Source organism: Stenella coeruleoalba (genome assembly GCF_951394435.1).
Source record: "Stenella coeruleoalba genome assembly, chromosome: 5".
Classification (NCBI taxonomy): domain Eukaryota; kingdom Metazoa; phylum Chordata; class Mammalia; order Artiodactyla; family Delphinidae; genus Stenella; species Stenella coeruleoalba.
Window position 1 is genome coordinate 106,010,082 of NC_137150.1, and position 19,953 is coordinate 106,030,034.

Sequence of the window (19,953 nt, forward strand, 5' to 3'; positions counted from 1 at the left end):
CTGCTCCCAGTGGGTAAGGTTGGTTCAGTGGGTTGTATAGGCTTCCTGGTAGAAGGGAATGGTGCCTGTGTTCTGGTGGATGAGGCTGGATCTTGTCTTTCTGGTGGGCAGGACCACCTCTGGTCGTGTGTTTTGGGGTGTCTGTGAACTTATTTTGATTTTAGGCAGCCTTTCTGCTAATGGGTGGTTTTGTGTTCCTGTCTTGCTCGTTGTTTGGCGTAGGGTGTCCAGCACTGTAGCTTGCTGGTCATTGAGTGGAGCTGTGTCTTAGAGTTGAGATAGAGATCTCTGTGAGAGCTTTTGCTGTTTGATATTACATGGGGTCGGGAGGTCTCTGGTGGACCAATGTTCTGAACTTGGCTCTCCCACCTCAGAGGCTCAGGTCCGACACCCAGCCAGAGTACCAAGACCCTGTCAGCCATACAGCTCAGAAGAAAAGGGAGAAAAAGAAAGAAAGAAAGAAAATAAATAAGTAAATAAAATAAAGCTATTAAAATAGAAAAAAATATATTAAAAATAAAAAAAATAAAAAAAGAGAGAAGGAAAGAAAAGAGCAACCAAACTAAAAAACAAAGCCACCAATGATAACAAGTGCTTAAAACTATACTAGAAAAAAACAAATAAACAAACAAACAAACAAAGGACAGTCAGAATCCTAGGACAAATGGCAAAAGCAAAGCTATACAGACAAAATCACACAAAGAAGCATACACATACACACTCACAAAAAGAGAAAAATATATATATATATTAAAAAAAGGAAGAGAGCAACCAAATCAATAATCTACCAATGATAATGAGCTCTAAATGCTAAACTAAGATAAACAGAAAACCGGAAACAAATTAGATGCAGAAAGCAAACCCCAAGTCTACAGTTGTTCCCAAAGTCCACTGCCTCAAGTTTGGGATTATTAGTTTTCTATTCAGGTATTCCAGAGATTCAGGGTACATCAAATTGATTGTGGAGATTTAATCCACTGCTCCTGAAAGTGCTGGGAGAGATTTCCCTTTCTCTTTGTTCACACAGCTCCTGGGGTTCAGCTTTGGATTTGGCCCTGCCTCTGAGTGTAGGTCACCTGAGGGCATCTTTTGGGAAGTCTGAGGTCTTCTGCCAGTGTTCAGTAGTAGTTGTTCCACATGTAGATGTAGTTTTGATGTATTTGTGGGGAGGAAGGTGATCTCCAAGTCTTACCTCTCCACCATCTTGAAGGCACCCCCTCAATAATTTAATTAAATTTTAAATGTTTTTTACTAACTGATTGACAGTTATTTTCTGGAAGAGATGAGAAATTAATGCTAAGCTTGATGCTGAACAATATGACAGAAGTTTTCTATGGCATTTGAATGCTTTAGATGCCTTCTCTCTCAACTTTGAAAATGTAAAGTCAGCTGGAAGAAGGCAAGGTTGTTCTGAAGTGTAGGAGCGGAGATGGGCAGGAGGAGAAATCTTGCTACCAAAGCAGAAGTATTAACAAAGGTGTGAAAGCAGGACTTTTTAACAAATCATCTTTCTTTAATATTCAAGGTAAGCAGTTGATTTTATATCTGCTTTAAACTTTCTCCAGACCAAAAACACTGAGGCCATGTCTTACATGGTAGAACTTTAATCTCCACTTTCATTTGTTCACTGGAGGATACCTCAAAACAAATTCTTGAGGCAAATTTCATTAGTGCCTATGAGTATTCCTTCATATAACTCCAATCTGATAGGGATAGACTTTTATAAATCCTTATCATAAAATTCCACTTTTATAAGAAGCTGCCACTCATAATCCTGATTTGTAAAGCTACGGCTCTACAATTAACTAGCAATACAAAATAATTGTTTCACTTGACAAGGAATTTTATTGGAACTCAGTTCTTGTTAATAGATTTTGAAAGCTCAGATGAGTAAAATAATATTTATGGAGGATTGATGAAGGGGTATTTATGGAGGATTGATTAAGGGAGGCATGATTCTCTTTTACAATTTTTCAGCCAAAGTAGAAGGTTAGAGTTTTTATCAATTTTCTCTTAAATGTTATTCCACAGGTCTGTGTTCAGAGGTGCTACAAGGACTCACTGTATGAATCTTGCTGTATTTACCCTATGGCCAAATCATTTCAATATTGACACTTCTGCCTAAAACATGTGAACTCAGAGAGGAATTCTCTTCTCTCTCAACTCTCCGTACCAGGAAATGTTAGACCTCTTTGTACAAATGGTTTGTGAACATAGTAATTAACTGATCATGTCTCTCTTTTTGTACTAGCTAAAGAGTACTAATAAAAGTTTGTGATTCACCGCTGGCAAATGTGAAAGCCTTTGTAAGAAGAATTGGCTTACTGATCTCACTTTAGGTTCCATCTTACATTTCTACATTAATTTAGCTGTTGTATCATATTTAATATCCTTACCTTTTATGTTAATCAGTACTTTTATATTTACAAAAATCCTTCTAGAACATGATGAGTTATGAGTCATTCTCCCTCAGAAACACTGGACCTAGTTCAGTCACTGCTTGATGGCTCAGGAAAATTTAGACATCTTAATACAAAATACATATCAAGATTTAATACCTTAGAAGAGCACTAAGAAGTATATTGCTCAGTTCAGTAGAATCATCCATAAGGAGCAGAGTCATCTCCTTTGAAAATTACTGAATTAAAGTCTTAGATCACTTTCACCCAAGTGATTAATTAATTCTATATTTAATTCTATATTTATATTTATTTAGCTCTGTATTTAGTGGTCTGCACCTAAGAAGACCACCAAGAACTGATTTGCTCAGTCCAGGAGAGTATCCAGTAAAAAAGAGAGTCACCACCTTTAAAAATTATTAAAGTAAAGTCTTGAGAACACTTTGATCCAAATGATTCACTTATTCTCCATATAATCTCCATGGTACCTTGAGCTTGTACCATGTGTTTGACACCATGCCAGATTCTGCCTGTCAAAAGTTAAATGAAGAAAGGAATCCCAGTCTGGTGAGAGAGACAGATATGTAACTATATTATTTAAATATTTTTAAAACTATTCGCATGTTCAAAATACCAAAGAGGATAATAGTTTAAAGATTAACAATATCAGATAGCCTCTCTGAAACTCACCCCATCAGATATCTCTTTTGAAAAAAGTATGGGAGATAGACTATTTAGGAGAGAAATGGTTACTCGGGAGATTAGTTAATAATTATGATACCCTCAGAGAGAGATTAGCTTGTTCTCAAGAAAATCTTCCTAATTTTATTATCATGTTCTTTGAATATTCAGTAGCATATGAATATTACTTATTATTTCTGTACCACTAATGTAATGAGCTAAAAAGCAGCCTTTGTCAGTTTCAACAAGGTTGCCTTCTTTCTGACTTACGCAGCTTGTTCATGAGCTGTGAGGTATATCCTGCATAACTTGTGGAATTTATCTTGGGCACCTTGGGCTTAGTTTATACCCTATCAATTGTTCATAAATAAAACCCAAAAAGGAAGTAGGGTAGGGAGGAAATATCAGCACTTCCTGTATTTAATCCCAGAGCACAATATTTTATTAGAGACTCCTTAATATTTTACATCTAACAGAATTACAGTCATAAAATCTAAAAATTATATCAACATGTGAAAATAAGTTTGTAACCCTCTATAGTGTCTGTACTTGATGAATTTGAATTCATGGTGTTTGGCATAACCAGATTTGCCTTTTAATAGTAAATTCCTCTGCTATGTAATTTCTTTGGTAGACATTCCTTGCCCAGAAATCACCATGCTCTGTAGCATGTGACTTCAGCTAGATGTGATTAAACCTGAAGAGGTACCTGACCCCCAGCTGCCTAATCTCCAAGGTGGAAAGCATGAAACTTTATCCCCAAACAGAAACAAGGTAGTTAACTAGCATATTTCAGAATCTCCATCATATATCTTAATGTGATTTAAAACCCTGAAGAGTTCAAAGAAATTGAAGTAAAAACACATGCTTGAGCACACACATATACACATGTACACACACACACACAGGCACATGTATATTCCTCAGCTAATTCTTGGAAAGCCATGATTTACCCAATCTAATGAGAGAGCATGATTCATGATGTAGAGAAAAGGTGTGCAAAACAGAGGAAGAAGCAGATAGCTGGGTGTACTTATAGACAAAAAGAAGCTAAGTCACTATGAAGCCAGTCAATCAGTGAACTGTTTATATCCAGAGAATAACCTTTATGGCTAAAAATATGTTCTGTTGTGCTCCTTTCACTTGGCAATGGTCAGGAAAACCTTACAATAACCTCTTTTCACTTGAGAGTAGGTTGAGTGAACCTCAGTGCCATTAGCCAAAAGTTTAGACATGAGAAGTCAACTTTCACTTGTTACCGCTTCTAAGAAAAGATTTTATATATTGTGCACTACATCCTTAGGCTGAATCAAAAAGATAATACCATCTGACTGGAAAAAAAAAAAAAACCTGACTCTGAGCCTGATGCCTCAGGGTAGTCACTATATTTGTGTAGATTATAATCTCCTTCCTTCTGAAGATTGAAAGATTTATTTTCTATTGAAAAAGGTGTTTTGTTGTAGGCCCAAAAGATGATAAAATATGGAATAAAATTTTTAAAAAGCCCATCCATTAGAGTAAACTCTATAAGAAGGTAAAAAAAAATCTATCCATTTGAGTAAATTCTATAAGCAGCAGGCAAGTGTGACTCCTTTGAAACACCTGTGATGATGCAATTTTCTAGTCATCAAACAATTTATTTTATAAAATCTTGTAGCATTCAGCACATGTAAGAAAAAATAAACCTGCCCCTCATCAACCTCTTGTGAAAATGATTCATTTGCATCAGTAAAACATCTGTAATGTAAAATTAGCTTTCTGAATACAATGCTTCTCTCTCTCATAGTTTTGTTGATTATTTTTCAACAGGTTGTCTTGTTTCCTGAGCAACATATCACTTTTAAATTCCAACTATCCACTGGGACGTTCATAAGGTTCAATACCATTCACGTGTTCATAAAATTCATAAATAAATTACTATTTTTTCATTTTTTCTTCTATTATTCTTCTCCCTTCTTATCTCTGATCTCTTTTGACTTTTACTGATCAAAGAATTAAATAATCATTTTTAGAAAGATCTGATTCATAAATTTCATAAAATATCTTCCTGGGTCCCAGGAAGATCATTTGTTTAAGATGATGGGAACAAGACCTTCTCTCCTCATATGCCACAAAAACCATAAAGAATTGCATTTCCATGAAGAATCTAAAGCTAATGAATGGGAGAGGCATCTTTCTTAGCACATGAAAAAGCCATAAAGTATCTTTTGGAAATAACCTGAGGAGAATTTGAACAGTGATTGAGTCCCTCCATTAGCAGATGTGAGCTAAAAAGCTAGTACCTTTGAATATTTATGTTATTATGATCTCAAGATTCTTTGTTGGCTGATGATTTCTGGATGACTGAGATTTGCACTTGCTTTAACCCTTAAGTTAAAAATGTTGATTAATAAAGAATGTTACAAGAGACAAGGAAGGACACTACATAATGATCAAGGGACAAATCCAAGAAGATATAACAATTATAAATATATATGCACCCAATATAGGAGCACCTCCATACATAAGGCATCTGCTAACAGCTATAAGAGGAAATCAACAGTAACACAATAATAGTGGGTGACTTTAACACCGCACTTACACCAATGGACAGATCATCCAAAATGAAAATAAATAGGGAAACAGAAGCTTTAAATGACACAATATACCAGATAGATTTAATAGATATTTATAGGACATACCATTCAAAAACAGCAGATTACACTTTCTTCTCAAGTGCACATGGAACATTCTCCAGGATAGATCACATCTTGGGTAACAAATCAAGCCTCAGTAAATTTTAAAAAAATTGAAATCACATCAAGCATCTTTTCTGACCACAACGCTATGAGATTAGAAGTGAATTACAGGGAAAAAAATGTAAAAAACACAAACACATGGAGGCTAAACAATACATTTCTAAATAACCAAGAGATCACTGAAGAAATCAAAAAGGAAATCAAAAACTACCTAGAGACAAATGACAATGAAAACATGACGATCCAAAACCTATGGGACACAGCAAAAGCAGTTCTAAGAGGGAAGTTTATAGCTATACAAGCCACCTCAAGAAACAAGAAAAATCTCAAGTAAACACTCTAACCTTACACCCAAAGGAACTAGAGAAAGAAGAACAAACAAACCCCAAAGTTAGCAGAAGGAAAGAAATCATAAAGATCAGATTTGAAATAAATGAAAACGAAATGAAAGAAATGATAGCAAAGTCAATAAAACTACAAGCTGGTTCTTTGAGAAGATAAACAAAATTGATAAACCATTAGCCAGACTCATCAAGAAAAAGAGGGAGAGGACTCAAATCAATAAAATTAGAAATGAAAAAAGAGAAGTTACAACAGACACTGCAGAAATACAGAGCATCCTAAGAGACTACTACAACCAACTCTATGCCAATAAAATGGACAACCTGGAAGAAATAGACAGATACTTAGAAAGGTAAAACCTTCCAAAACTGAACCAGGAAGAAACAGAAAATATGAACAGATCAATCACAAATAATGAAATTGAAACTGTGATTAAAAATCTTCCAACAAATAAAAGTCCAGGACCAGATGACTTCACAGGTGAATTCTGTCAAACATTTAGAGAAGAGATAACACCCATCCTTCTCAAACTCTTCCAAAAAATTGCAGAGAAAGGAACACTCCCAAACTCATTCTATGAGGCCACCATTACCCTGATACCAAAACCAGAAAAAGATACTACAAAAAAAGAAAATTACAGCCCAATATCACTGATGAATATAGATGCAAAAATCCTCAACAAAATACTAGCAAACAGAATCCAACAACACGTTAAAAGTATCATACACCATGATCAAGTGGGATTTATCCTATGGAGGTAAGGATTCTTCAATATACCCAAATCAATCAATGTGATACACCATATTAACAAATTGAAGTATAAAAACCATATGGTCATCTCAATAGATCCAGAAAAAGCTTTTGACAAAATTCAACACCCATTTATGATAAAAAACTCTCCAGAAAGTGGGCATAGAGGGAAACTACCTCAACTTAATAAAGACCATATACGAGAAACCCACAGCAAACATCATTCTCAATGGTGAAAAACTGAAAGCATTTCCTCTAAGATCAGGAATGAGACAAGGATGTCCACTCTTACCACTATTATTCAACATAGTTTTGGAAGTCCTAGCCATGGCAATCAGAGAAGAAAAAGAAATAAAAGGAATACAAATTGGAAAAGAAGAAGTAAAACTGTCACTGTTTGCAGATGATATACTATACATAGAGAATCCTAAAAATACCACCAGAAAAATACTAGAGCTAATCAATGAATCTGGTAAAGTTGCAGGATACAAAATTAATGCACAGAAATCTCTTGCATTCCTATACATTAATGATGAAAAATCTGAAAGAGAAATTATGGAAACACTCTCCTTTACCATTGCAATATAAAGAATAAAATACCTAGGAATAAACCTACGTAGGGAGACAAAAGACCTGTAGGCAGAAAACTATAAGACACTGAAGAAAGAAATTAAAGATGACACCAACAGATGGAGAGATATACCATGTTCTTGGATTGGAAGAATCAATATTGTGAAAATGACTATACTACCCAAAGCAATCTACAGATTCAATGCAATCCCTATCAAATCACCAATGGCATTTTTTACGGAACTAGAACAAATCATCTTATAATTTATATAGAGACACAAAAGACCCCAAATAGCCAAAGCAGTCTTGAGGGAAAAAAATGGAGCTGGAGGAATCAGACTTCCTGACTTCAGACTATACTACAAAGCTACAGCAATGAAGACAATACGGTATTGGCACAAAAACAGAAACATAGATCAATGGAACAAGATACAAAGGCCAGAGATAAACCCACACACCTATGGTCAACTAATCTATGACAAAGGAGGCAAAGATATACAAAGGAGAAAAGACAGTCTCTTTAATAAGCTGTGCTGGGAAAACTGGACAGCTACATGTAAAAGAAAGAAATTAGAACACTCCCTAACACCATACACAAAAATAAACTCGAAATGGATTAGAGACCTAAATGTAAGACCAGACACTATAAAACTCTTAGAGGAAAACATAAGAAGAACACTGTTTGACATAACTCACAGCAAGATCTTCTTTGATCCACCTCCTAGAGTAATGGAAATAAAAACAAAAATAAACAAATGGGACCTACTCAAACTTCAAAGCTTTTGCACAGCAAAGAAAACTATAAACAAGACGAAAAGATAACCTTCAGAATGGGAGAAAATATTCCCAAATGAATCAACGGACAAAGGATTAATCTCCAAAATATATAAACAGCTCATTCAGCTCAATATTAAAGAAACAAACAACCCAATCCGAAAATGGACAGAAGACCTAAATAGACATTTCTCCAAAGAAGACATACAAATGGCCAAGAAGCACATGAAAAGCTGCTTAACATCACTAATTATTAGAGAAGTGCAAATCAAAAGTACAATGAGGTATCATCTCACACCAGTTAGAATGGCCATCATCAAAAAATCTAGAAACAATAAAATCTGGAGAGGGTGTGGAGAAAAGGGAGCCCTCTTGCACTGTTGGTGGGAATGTAAATGGATACAGCCACTATGGAGAACAGTATGGAGGTTCCTTAAAAAACTAAAAATAGAATTACCATATGATCCAGCAATCCCACTACTGGGCATATACCCAGAGAAAACCATAATTCAAAAAGGCACATTCACCCCAATATTCATTGCAGTACTATTTACAATAGCCAGGTCATGGAAACAACCTAAATGCCCATCGACAGATGAATGGATAAAGAAGACGTGGTACATATTTACAATGGAATATTACTCAGCCTAAAAAAGGAATGAAATTGAGTCATTTGTTGAAACGTGGATGGATCTAGAGACTGTCATACAGAGTGAAGTAAGTCAGAAAGAGAAAAACAAATATCGTATATTAACGCATGTATGTGGAACCTAGAAAAATGGTACAGATGAACTGGTTTGCAGGGCAGAAGTTGAGACACAGATGTAGAGAACAAACGTATGGACACCGAGCGGGGAGAACCACGGTGGGGTGGGGATGGTGGTGTGCTGAATTGGCCATTGGGATTGACATGTATACATTGATGTGTATAAAATTGATGACTAAGAAGAAGCTGCAGTATAAAAAACAAAAAAAAAAACAACTAAACTTTCTTTGGGTTATTTGTATGGAAATATGTTAATATAAATGTTTTAGACATTACATGAAATTTCTAAAAATCTTATATGTTCTGGTATAATGTTATAAGTCATAAGTCTAGTTATTACTTTAAAATGTATATCTCAGAAATAACTAAATTTCCTTGTCAATTGCATCATTATGAAATTTCATCAAATCTTTAACCATGGTCATTTTTAAGTCTTTTGTCATTTACAGACAATTCTGGATGTACTCTGATGCTTTTGCAAAAATGTTCCTATAAAAGGGTTTCATCTTCAAGGAATTCATGGAAAAGACTCTGACAAGTACAGGTTTCTGGTAACTGACTATACTGCTGAACTGAATGAATAAGCATTTTCAGAACTCTAATGGAAAACTGATGAATTCATAAAAGTGCTAACAAAAGTTCAAGATAAAAAAAATTAATTACATGGGACTGAGTGAACTGATGAGGATGATTATAATTTTTGTGACTTTATGTTTGAATTAAAAAAAAAATCCCACAAGGACTCAGAGGCAAAAAATACACAAATCAATTTTCACTGCAAAGTAAAGGAGCTGTTACACTGGAGGATTACTGGCCTGAATGTCAATATTATGACATAGTATGAGTGTGTTTCGTGTTTGGTAATTGCAATCATTGTTGCTTTTGTTGTGGTCATCCATTTACAATGCTTGGTGTCAGTTGATTTATTTCTTGTAAAAATAAAATACAGTGTGTGTGTGTGTGTGTGTGTGTGTGTGTGTGTGTGTGTGTGTGAATAAATAAATAAATAAAACTGTTGATTAAAAACATGAATTAACAACAAAGAAAAACATTATTTTGTTGATAGAGTGTTCATTCTTGACAATAAGTAAAATCCAGTCAAAGATTTATACTTACTTATCTCATTATATACATGCTGGAACTTTTCTTTCCATTCCCACAATAATGTATAACAGCACTGAATTTCTATAGCTAAATCAAATAATTTTTACCTTTAAAACTAGCAGAATGATTAATCTAAAATATTTTGTCAAAGTGAGTATGGATACATTTTACACTTATTCATGTTCATCCCCTTAAATGTATTATATCATCTTAAAACAAATAAGCAATCAGACAAAATTAAAACATACTACCATTTAGATAAAAGTATTATTTCTCTACATTTCAAAAACAAAGGCAAAATAACTTTAGCTTCTAGCCTAGCAGAATAACAAAGTTGGATTTACCTCTTATCTGTAAACAAGAGTTTTCAAGATATTGAACATAACAATAATGGACAGTTATCCCAGAGAGATGGAAAATGAATGAGATAAACCCTAAAATTTGTCCCTTCTTAATGCCTTGAGAGATTTTCTAGACTGTGGTGTGTGGAGGGAAATCCATGCAGACCCTGGTGGCCTCCCTGAGTTATGCTGATGGAGCTGGGTGTCTAAGAAGGCCACAGCAGCTAGAGTTTATAGGGCAGAGTATCAAAAATGAAAGAGCTACACAAAGAGATGACTCCAGACAACTGCAGTGTCCCTCACAGTATTTGGCAAAGTAATTATTGATCGGTGTATCTGTGTGAAGAAAGTGTTTGGGGCTAGGACAAGAACTATCAAAAAAGGATTAGAGGAAATAGTACATGATGCTTACACAGGCAGGGAATAATGCCTGTTCTAACTAACCTGACTGAAAAAAACTCATAATTGGTACTCTGGGCACTCAGAGGATTTTATCTGAGTAATGAGAATTAAGTAATTCTAAGAATAAAAGCTGCTCTGGTCCCACCTAAGAAATTTAAAAGAAGCTCTGAAAGCATTAAACTCTAAATTACTTAACCAGAACAAAGCTTAAGAATACTTAGAGGAATAGGAGAACATTCAGTACCAGAAAGGTAAAACTTATAATGTCTGGAATCCAATCAAAAAATACTCTGCATTCAAAGAAGCAGGAAAATGCTATCTATAATGAGATCAATCAATCTATCAAAACTGACCTAGAAATAATACAGCTGAGAGAAAGAAAAGACAAGTGCATTGAAAATATAAAATCACTCAAAATACATGCAAAACCTAAAAATATGAAATTTTTAGAAGTAATTCTTTGTGATCTTGGATTAGGCAAAAACATCTTACATATAATACCAAAACATGATTCAAAAAAGTAAAACATAATAATACTAAAATTTAAAAGTTGGATTTCATGAAGGAGTACAACCACTTTGAAAAATCGTTTGGCAATGCCTTTAAAAATTAAACATGTATCTTCTATATGACCCAGCCATTCTGCTCTTAGGCATTTACACAAGAGAAATAAGAGCATAGATACATGCAAAGACTTACACCCAAATGTTCATAGCAGCTTTACTGCAATGGCCCCAAACTGCAAACAACCCAAATGTCTATCCCCAGATAAATGGATAAACAAATTATAGTACAGATACATACAATAGAATATGAATCAGCAATAGACAGCAACAACCTTTATATATGCAACATGGATGAATCTCAGAATATTCATCCTGAGGGAAATAAATCAAAGAGTATGTACTATATGATTTGATTTATATAAAATTCTAGAAAATGTAATCTATAATGACATACAGTAGAATAGTGGTTTCCTGGAAGTGAGATGGGGGGGGGTGGGCAAAGAAGGCCAGGAGGAAGGAATTATGAAGGTGTATGAACAAACTTTTGTAGATGATGAATATGTTCATTATCTTGATCATAGTGATGGTCTCATCACCATATACACTTGTGAAATAATACCAAACTGCACACATAAAATATGTGTAGATTGCTTTTAGTCCATTATATCTCAATAAAGTTGCTTTTAAAAAATAAAACATTTTTTAAAAGTTTCTCAAAGAGTTTTGGTGATCATTTGCTTTCATCAGCCATTCACACTCAGATGAAACAACTGTTTTATCTCTTTCCAGAAAGATGTTCTATGTATCTCATTGTATCTTGAGAGAGTCTTGAGGTAACACAGTCAACAGCATTTGGAAAACCCCAAGTGGTATGTATACACACACACACACACACACACACACACACACACACACACCCCTCACTTACAGGTATTACTAATGCTATTTCTTTTTCTCATTTAATACGGGGTCCAACATGATTCATATTTAAATGGCAAGGACACTCTCAAAGCGGTAAGTTTAAAGAAAAGAACTCAAAAAAATCATTGATATATGGTATACTCTGTAAGTTTAAACACTAACACTTTTAATTAATCCTTATCACACATGATACAGGAGCTTTAAGCTCAGAACACACAAATATCTCCTTTTTATTTTCTTTTGTGTTTAGCTCAAGAGAATTCACAATCTCTGTATTACATGTTAGTATTTCACTTATTTAAATTAAGGCTTTGTGCAACTGACATTAAATGAAGTATTAGGCCAAAACTAGTTTTACAACACCAGGGAGAGTATTTAAATTAAATATATAATTACTGTTTCTCAAAGTAGATTCCACAAAGTTCAATGCAAGAAACACAAAACAAATTTTAAAAATCATATGGCCAAAGAATACTGCTAAGATGTTGTCTAACAGAAATTTGCATTAATTCTCAGAAATGTTAAAGCACTAAAGTGCATTTTGATTTAGTTTTAGAGAATCTCCCTCTAAGAATAGATTCATAAAGGACATAGAATATCGAGTCATTTTCTAAACTTATTAGATTAGGACCTCCTTTCTTTCTTTCTTTGAATATCTATTAATACTTGGCTTACTGGTCTCTAATTCTATGCATTCTCAAACTATAGTGAGCCTAAGCGTCAACAGAGGTACTTAATAAATATTAGGACTTCTAGGCTTGACAGCCAGAAAGTCTGATTTTAAAGGTCTACATTGAGACCAGGAATCTTCATTTTTCTAACTAGTACCTCAGGTGATTCTAATCCGAACAGTCTAAAGGCTACATTTTAAGAAACACAACATTCAGAAATTCACTCTCAAGTTTCCAAACGCTGAAAAATTATCTACTAAGTAGCTTATAGTACAATTATACTATATTTAGCCAACTTGAAAATGAGCTGCTGCATTATTTTTGATTAACACTAAAGTGTATGTGAAGAGTCCTGTTCACACAGGGCAACACAGCTAAAGTCAGTTTAAGCCTGATGGTCCAACATTTGAAACAAACAATGTACGCGAAGTAAATAACACTTGTAGAATACAGGCAATACTATTAGGCACTGACAAAGCTTCAGTGACTCCCCACAAAGTCAGGCTTTGATGAATATGCAGGTTACTACATAGCATGATTCTTAGGGTCAGAAGGAAGTACTGAGAGGGTTTCTGTTGGGAGTGTGCTGCCCAAATAAAGGGTAATAACTATTTATAAAGGCTAAAACTAAAAATGTCCTTCATAAGAGATGATAGACCTTTGTGTTGTCAGAATCCCTTTCTTAATCATAAGTCACCTAACTCCAAAAGCCTGCTAACTTTAACTTTTAGATTCTACCAATATATAGTTACTTCAACCTCAAAGAATAAACATATTATCATTTATTTCTGAACTAATTTCTCCTAATGCCTTTCTTATTTCCACATGTTCACTAACCAAGTTGTGTTGGCATCCAAATTGTGTTGTCTTTGACCCTTGTTTTTGCTCCATCTCCCAGACTCATTCACCAAGTTCACCTGGAATTTGTCTTCTCTTTTAAATCCATCCATTTAAAAAAATGCCATTTCATCCATTAGTTCAGGGCCTTACTAATTCATGTTTGAAATGTCCCTTAAATATTCTTCCAGCCTTCAGCTTTCTTCCCCAGTTCAAGTGCTGGGTCTTAGAATTGGAATATTCAAGCTCATTCTTTGTCAGATGTGTGACTATGAGAAATCATTCTGCCTTTCTGGATCTCAGTTTCCTGCTACTGGTGCATAATAAATGATTAAAAGCTTAGTGTCCTAAAGCAATATGCATTTATTATCTCACAATTTCTATGGATTAAGAGTCCAGATAGGGCTTATCCTGGTCCTCTTCTCAGTGTCACCAGGCTGAAATCATGGTGTTGGCTGAGGCTGTGATTCCCATGTAGGTTTTAGAGTCCTCTACAAACTCACTGATTGTTGGCAAATTTACTTCCTTGATGCTGTATGTCCGAGGTCCCCATTTTCTCACTAGCTGCCACTCAGGAACAGCTTTCAGCTCCTAGAGGTCACCCAGAGTTCTTTGTCACATGGCCCCTATAGACAGTACACACATGGCTATTTGCTTTCTTCCAGGCCAGGAGGAGGATGTCTGACTCTTTAATCTTTTATAAAAACTTCACCTCATTATGTCAGGTTTCCCTTAGTAATCTCCCTTTGATGAACTCAAAAGGGATCCATAATTATATCTGTAAAATCCCTTTTGCCATGTAAGGTAACATGATCAACATGATCAAGGCAGGGATATCACATATATTCTCAAATCCTGCCTACACTCCAGGGGAAAAGATTATACAAAAATGTGGGTCATTGAGGGTTCTCATAGAATTCTGCCTAACACATTCATGTAAAAGCTAGTTGGCTGGAAAAGAAAAGCTTAAGATTTTATGATGATAACTACTCAAACTACAAGTTACTAAACTTACATATGGAATGGAAAGTTTATACAAGTTCTCAGGACACTGATAGATTTAGGAAGGCAATACACATTTTTTTCCTACACTAAATGACAATATTTCCAACTTCCTAGCTACACAGAAGATTAAAAGCTACAGTGAAACCCCCTGCAGTTTTGAATACAGAGCTGCCCAGAGGCACCAAAGGGATTTCTGAGTCAGACTCATCAGGAGGAAAAAGGAGAGTCAGATGAAAATTATGATCATTCATTCCACCGTTTAAAGCATACAGAAGAAAGTGTTTCACCACTTTCACCGCCTACAGAATAAATTCCAAACTCCTTAATCTGGAGTAAAAGATCTTCCATGACTTAACTGGCCCCTACCTTCCCATTTATCTCTCGTGTCTGTATCAAACAGAAAGTTTCAGTTCCTTCAAACAATCACATGCTTTTACCCTGCATAAACACATGGTTTCTTTCTTTACAATGCTCTACCACCTACTTTTACCCACAACCCATACAGTGAATTCCATTCATCATTTAAGATCCACTTATTCATTTAACATATACTTACTGAGTACTCTCATTTACCTCTGCCACAAAGTAGGGCACATCTCTGCTTCTTGTTTTGTACAAAAACTGTAGCCAGTTCATATGTCTGTTACTATACTTGTTAGATCTTATGTTTATATGTCCATCCCCCAAAAGTGAATACCTTAAAGAAATAATTCTGTTTTGGTTATATTTCTAGGACTAATCCAGGGATTGTTACAACTCACCAGTCATGGTTTGCTCAAGATAGTAATAATAATGATAATGATAATAATAATATCTAAAATATATTCAGTGATTCCTTATACTGTGAAAACACTTTATACATATTGGCTTGTATGAAATCCTTGCAATAGCACTTTGAGGCAAGCTTTATGATCCTCATTTATTAGATGAGGAAACTAAAGTTCAGAGACAGAGGCAAGACTTCAATATGTTACTGATACTTCTCAACATTCTGTTCTCTATACACCAGTGTGGTCTCCAAACAGGAGCATCATTATCACTCACAAATTCAACACACTGCTAAATATATATGTTCTCGGTTTCCAACCCAGATGTACTCAATCAGAAAATCTGGGGTCAGGCCCCTATAATCTGAGTTTTAACAGGTCCTGGAGGTGATGATGGTGCCTGCTAAAGTTTGAGAACCATGCTGTATAATCTAACACGGAAATATCCTGGCCAAGAAAATGTGATCAGCTAGGACTATGAAACAACTTTCTCCCAGAAACTTGGTGATTAAATTCATATGTTAGATAATAATGGAGAAAAAATGTACAGAACAATGACTCCTCCTGAAATCAGAAGTCACTTTGAAAGCCCCTACCTCTATCATACAGAGTTTGAAACTTAACACAGTGTCAATATGCTGAACTGGCCAGTGCTTAGTTAAAACGTATGGAAAATAATACTTTCCCTTGACTGGAATAACTACTTTGGGATTTACATAATGTTATATATTCCTCTTTATAGTAAAGTATTCTTCATAGCTGGTTTTATCACCCCAAAGGCATTTTAAACATCTCCAGGTCAAGGTTCTTGTTTTCTTCATTTGGATATTCACTCATGCACCGTAGAATGCTGCATAATTGGGACACATTTTAACAATTTCTTATCGAATTGAATTTAACTGGATTTGATTAGCCTACCTTTTCCAATTCTTTATACTAGGGAGTGTCTTTTTAAAAAATCTCAAGTGATAATATAGTAAAAATTGTTACATGATAATAGGAAGTCAAATTTTGATTTCTGAAAAGACAAGAGTGCAAGATAAGGATAGAACACTCCTTTCAGTGAGGTGTATCTGCTGAGGGATTTTAGAGCGAACTTTCACTTCACGTGTATAGAGCACAGCAATAATAATGAACGTGCATTCTGTATAGAATACTAAATGCAGCATATTTGCCTATACACCTATAAAAACATTTTAGAGAACTCAGGAAGTTCACCATATCATTGTAAAGACAAACTATGTAAACATGCAAAATAAGAGTTATGAACAAATAAAGAGCTATATAGATGAATTCAAGTGTAGGAATAATAAATGCTCTATTAATGGCCATGCATTGAAGAACACAGAAAAAACAAAGCTTCACTACTTCTGAGTAGAACACAGAACCAAATGCTGATTCTGTATATGGTTTTCTCTTGATTTTCATTCTAGATTCAGATGATTTTAAAGTATAGTGTTTATAAGATCAAAATTTCATCTTTTTACATATAAACAAAAGTCCCCTCTCTACCTAGTTTATGAATAAATCTGGCATTCAGAGCAGAAGCCAAATTTGTCAAAAATTAAGATATTTTATAAAAATGTTTTTAATGAAAACATTATGCGTTTTTCATAAGGCTACAACGTTAAAAACAATCAACCAATATTAATGACTAGTATGTTAGTCTCTGACCTCCCTGAGGATATATTTATCCGAAACACAAATAAAATGGTAAGAAATTAAGAGAAACTAACTCACTAACTAATTATGTCAAAATTCAGAAAGAGATGCATGTAGGTAATAAAACAATTTAACCGAAGGAGAGTATTTAAGAAGAACATTCTAACATAAACCAAGCCTTTCACATAGAAAACCATCTGATTTGTAAGAATTCACTGCCAGGAGCTTTCTTATAGGCCAAGGAAATCGGATTTTAAACTAATCCTCCAGGTTAGGACTTTCAATCAGAAATGCTTACGCAGAAAAAGTGGCTGGATTAGAACCTTGTCATAGTAAGATAACTCTGGATACAGTGTAGAGGGTCCATTTAGAAAAGCTCCAACCAAGACTAGACATTTAACACACTAACCTAAACAAATATATCCTAAAGGCAGAATTAGAATGGATGGTACTGAGCCCTGGCAGAATATAAGAGCAAGTTTAACTTAGCAAAGTGATGTATCTAACTTGTGAAATGGGTGCTTGTACTTCTCCAAAGTTAGTCCAATAAAATGTATTTATTAGAAGTTCTAAAGTAAAGGTAGTAATTATGGATAAATTACAGATAGTTCCTTGTTTGGGGAAAAAAATATAAAGAGAGAAAGTAATTAAAATAAAAGTAAAAAAATATAAAGAGAGAAAGTAATTAAAATAAAAGTAAAAAAAAATATAAAGAGAGAAAGTAATTAAAATAGAAAAGAGGTAGAATAATTGTATGGACTGTAAACCCATAATTTCTTAGTAATATAGGCAATTCTACCTGTTGAGCCTCCAATCCTAAGTAAGATACTTGAATTACAAGTTAAAATAATCAGAATGGTTTGCATCAATCTATCTCCTAGAAGGTTACCTTGAGAATAATACATATTACTATATAAATAGGAAAAAATTTTAACAAGCATAATAGATGATTCTTATATTTGGGTTTTAATGTACATGTGATGTCAGGTCCAAGATTTCTGTATGTGGGGTACAAAAACCACTACCAGACTTACTAGCCATCTCCTCTATAAACTTCTTAATCCACCCTAAAAGACTGTGTGTGCACGTGTGTGTTTAAGTGTATGAAGAGCAGAATTATGCTGAATATTTACATTTCTGTGCATTTTTACTGAGACAAGCACATTATTTTACCCTGTGTGAGAGCTACTGAAAAACAGATTTATTGATGTTTAGCTAGTTTTATTCCCAAAACTTTGTATTTTCAGAACCAACAAGTTGAAGAAATAATTCATGGAGTTTCTTTGTCTATAATCTAAATACTACAGATGAGCTCTGAAATAATCACATCTAACATGAACACTTAGCACTTGCTATTGTCAAGTACGAATCTACGTGTTTTTTATATATTAACTTATTTCTCCAAGTTTCCCACTAGATATATATCATTTTTTTTTTAAGATTTGTTATTTATTTATTTATTTAATCTATTTTTGGTGGCGTAGGGTCTTAGTTGCCGCGCGCAGGCTCCTCCTTGAGGCATGCTAAACATTCGTTGCAATGCTCGGGCTCTTTGTTGCGGTGCGCGGCCTTCTCTCTAGTTGTGGTGTGCGGGTTTTCTCTTCTCTAGTTGTGGTGCACAGGCTCCAGGGCGTGTGGACTCTGTAGTTTGGGGCCCTCAGGCTCTCTAGTTAAGGCGCTTGAACTCAGTAGGTGTGGTGCACGGGCTTAGTTGCCCCGCGGAATGTGGGATCTTAGTTCCCTGACCAGGGATCAAACCCACGTCTCCTGCGTTATAAGGTGGATCCTTTACCACTAGATCACCAGGAAAGTCTCTAGATATATATCATTTTAAAACTATTTTACGTAAGAGAAAAATGGGGCACACAGTTGATATTAATATACCTTGTAAAATTACCTAATTTAAGGTAAATCTGGTTCAAATTACACTTAATCAGAAAGTGACTGTGGTTTGAAAAGGAAAATGTAGGGCTTCCCTTGTGGCGCAGTGGTTGAGAGTCTGTCTGCTGATGCAGGGGACATGGGCCCCGGTCCAGGAAGATCCCGCATGCCGTGGAGTGGCTGGGCCCATGAGCCATGGCCGCTGAGCCCGCGCGCCCGGAGCCTGTGCTCCGCAACGGGAGAGGCCACAACATTCACAGGCCCGCGTACCGCAAAAAAAAAAAAAGAAAAGGAAAATGTAAAATGCCCTGGATCTAACACTTCACACTAGTTTCAGCACATTAATTTTGATTTGGAGACCTTTCCCCATTCCTTACCTTTAATCTCTTTGTCATTTTTGAACCATCTTATATCAGCTGCAGGTTTACTACCAGATGTTTTACAAGTCAGCTGCATCAAGTCTCCCTCCATAACTGGGGATGAAAATCCGCTAATTTGAGGCTTCTCAGGAACACCTGAAATTTAAGCAAATGAATGAAATAAACATTAATCTCCAGGGTTGATTTGTTCTTACGACTACTACTTTCAGAAGCAAAGCTAAACTGGGTGTATAACTGACAATAACTTCAATCAAGAATAATAAACCAGGGCTTCCCTGGTGGTGCAGTGGTTGAGAGTCTGCCTGCCGATGCAGGGGACACGGGTTCGTGCTCCGGTCTGGGAAGATCCCACATGCCGCGGAGTGGCTAGGCCTGTGAGCCATGGCCACTGAGCCTGTGCATCCGGAGCCTGTGCTCCGCAATGGGAGAGGCCACAACAGTGAGAGGCCCGTGTAC

General features: G+C 35.3%; 1 protein-coding gene across 6 annotated transcripts in view; it reads right to left on the reverse strand.

Annotated features, from left to right (window-relative positions):
• CADM2 (cell adhesion molecule 2) overlaps positions 1–19,953 on the reverse strand; it is a gene marked incomplete at its 5' end in the record, with an annotated part of 1,063,364 nt that overhangs the window by 144,652 nt on the left and 898,759 nt on the right. For 4 of the 6 annotated variants that reach the window (XM_079922103.1, XM_079922101.1, XM_079922102.1 and 1 more), the window contains one exon: positions 19,495–19,632. The exons of the other annotated variants lie outside the window; for them this stretch is intronic. In XM_079922103.1, coding sequence (XP_079778229.1) covers positions 19,495–19,632 — 138 coding nt within the window. The remainder of the gene's footprint in view (positions 1–19,494; positions 19,633–19,953) is intronic. 6 annotated transcript variants of the gene reach the window in all.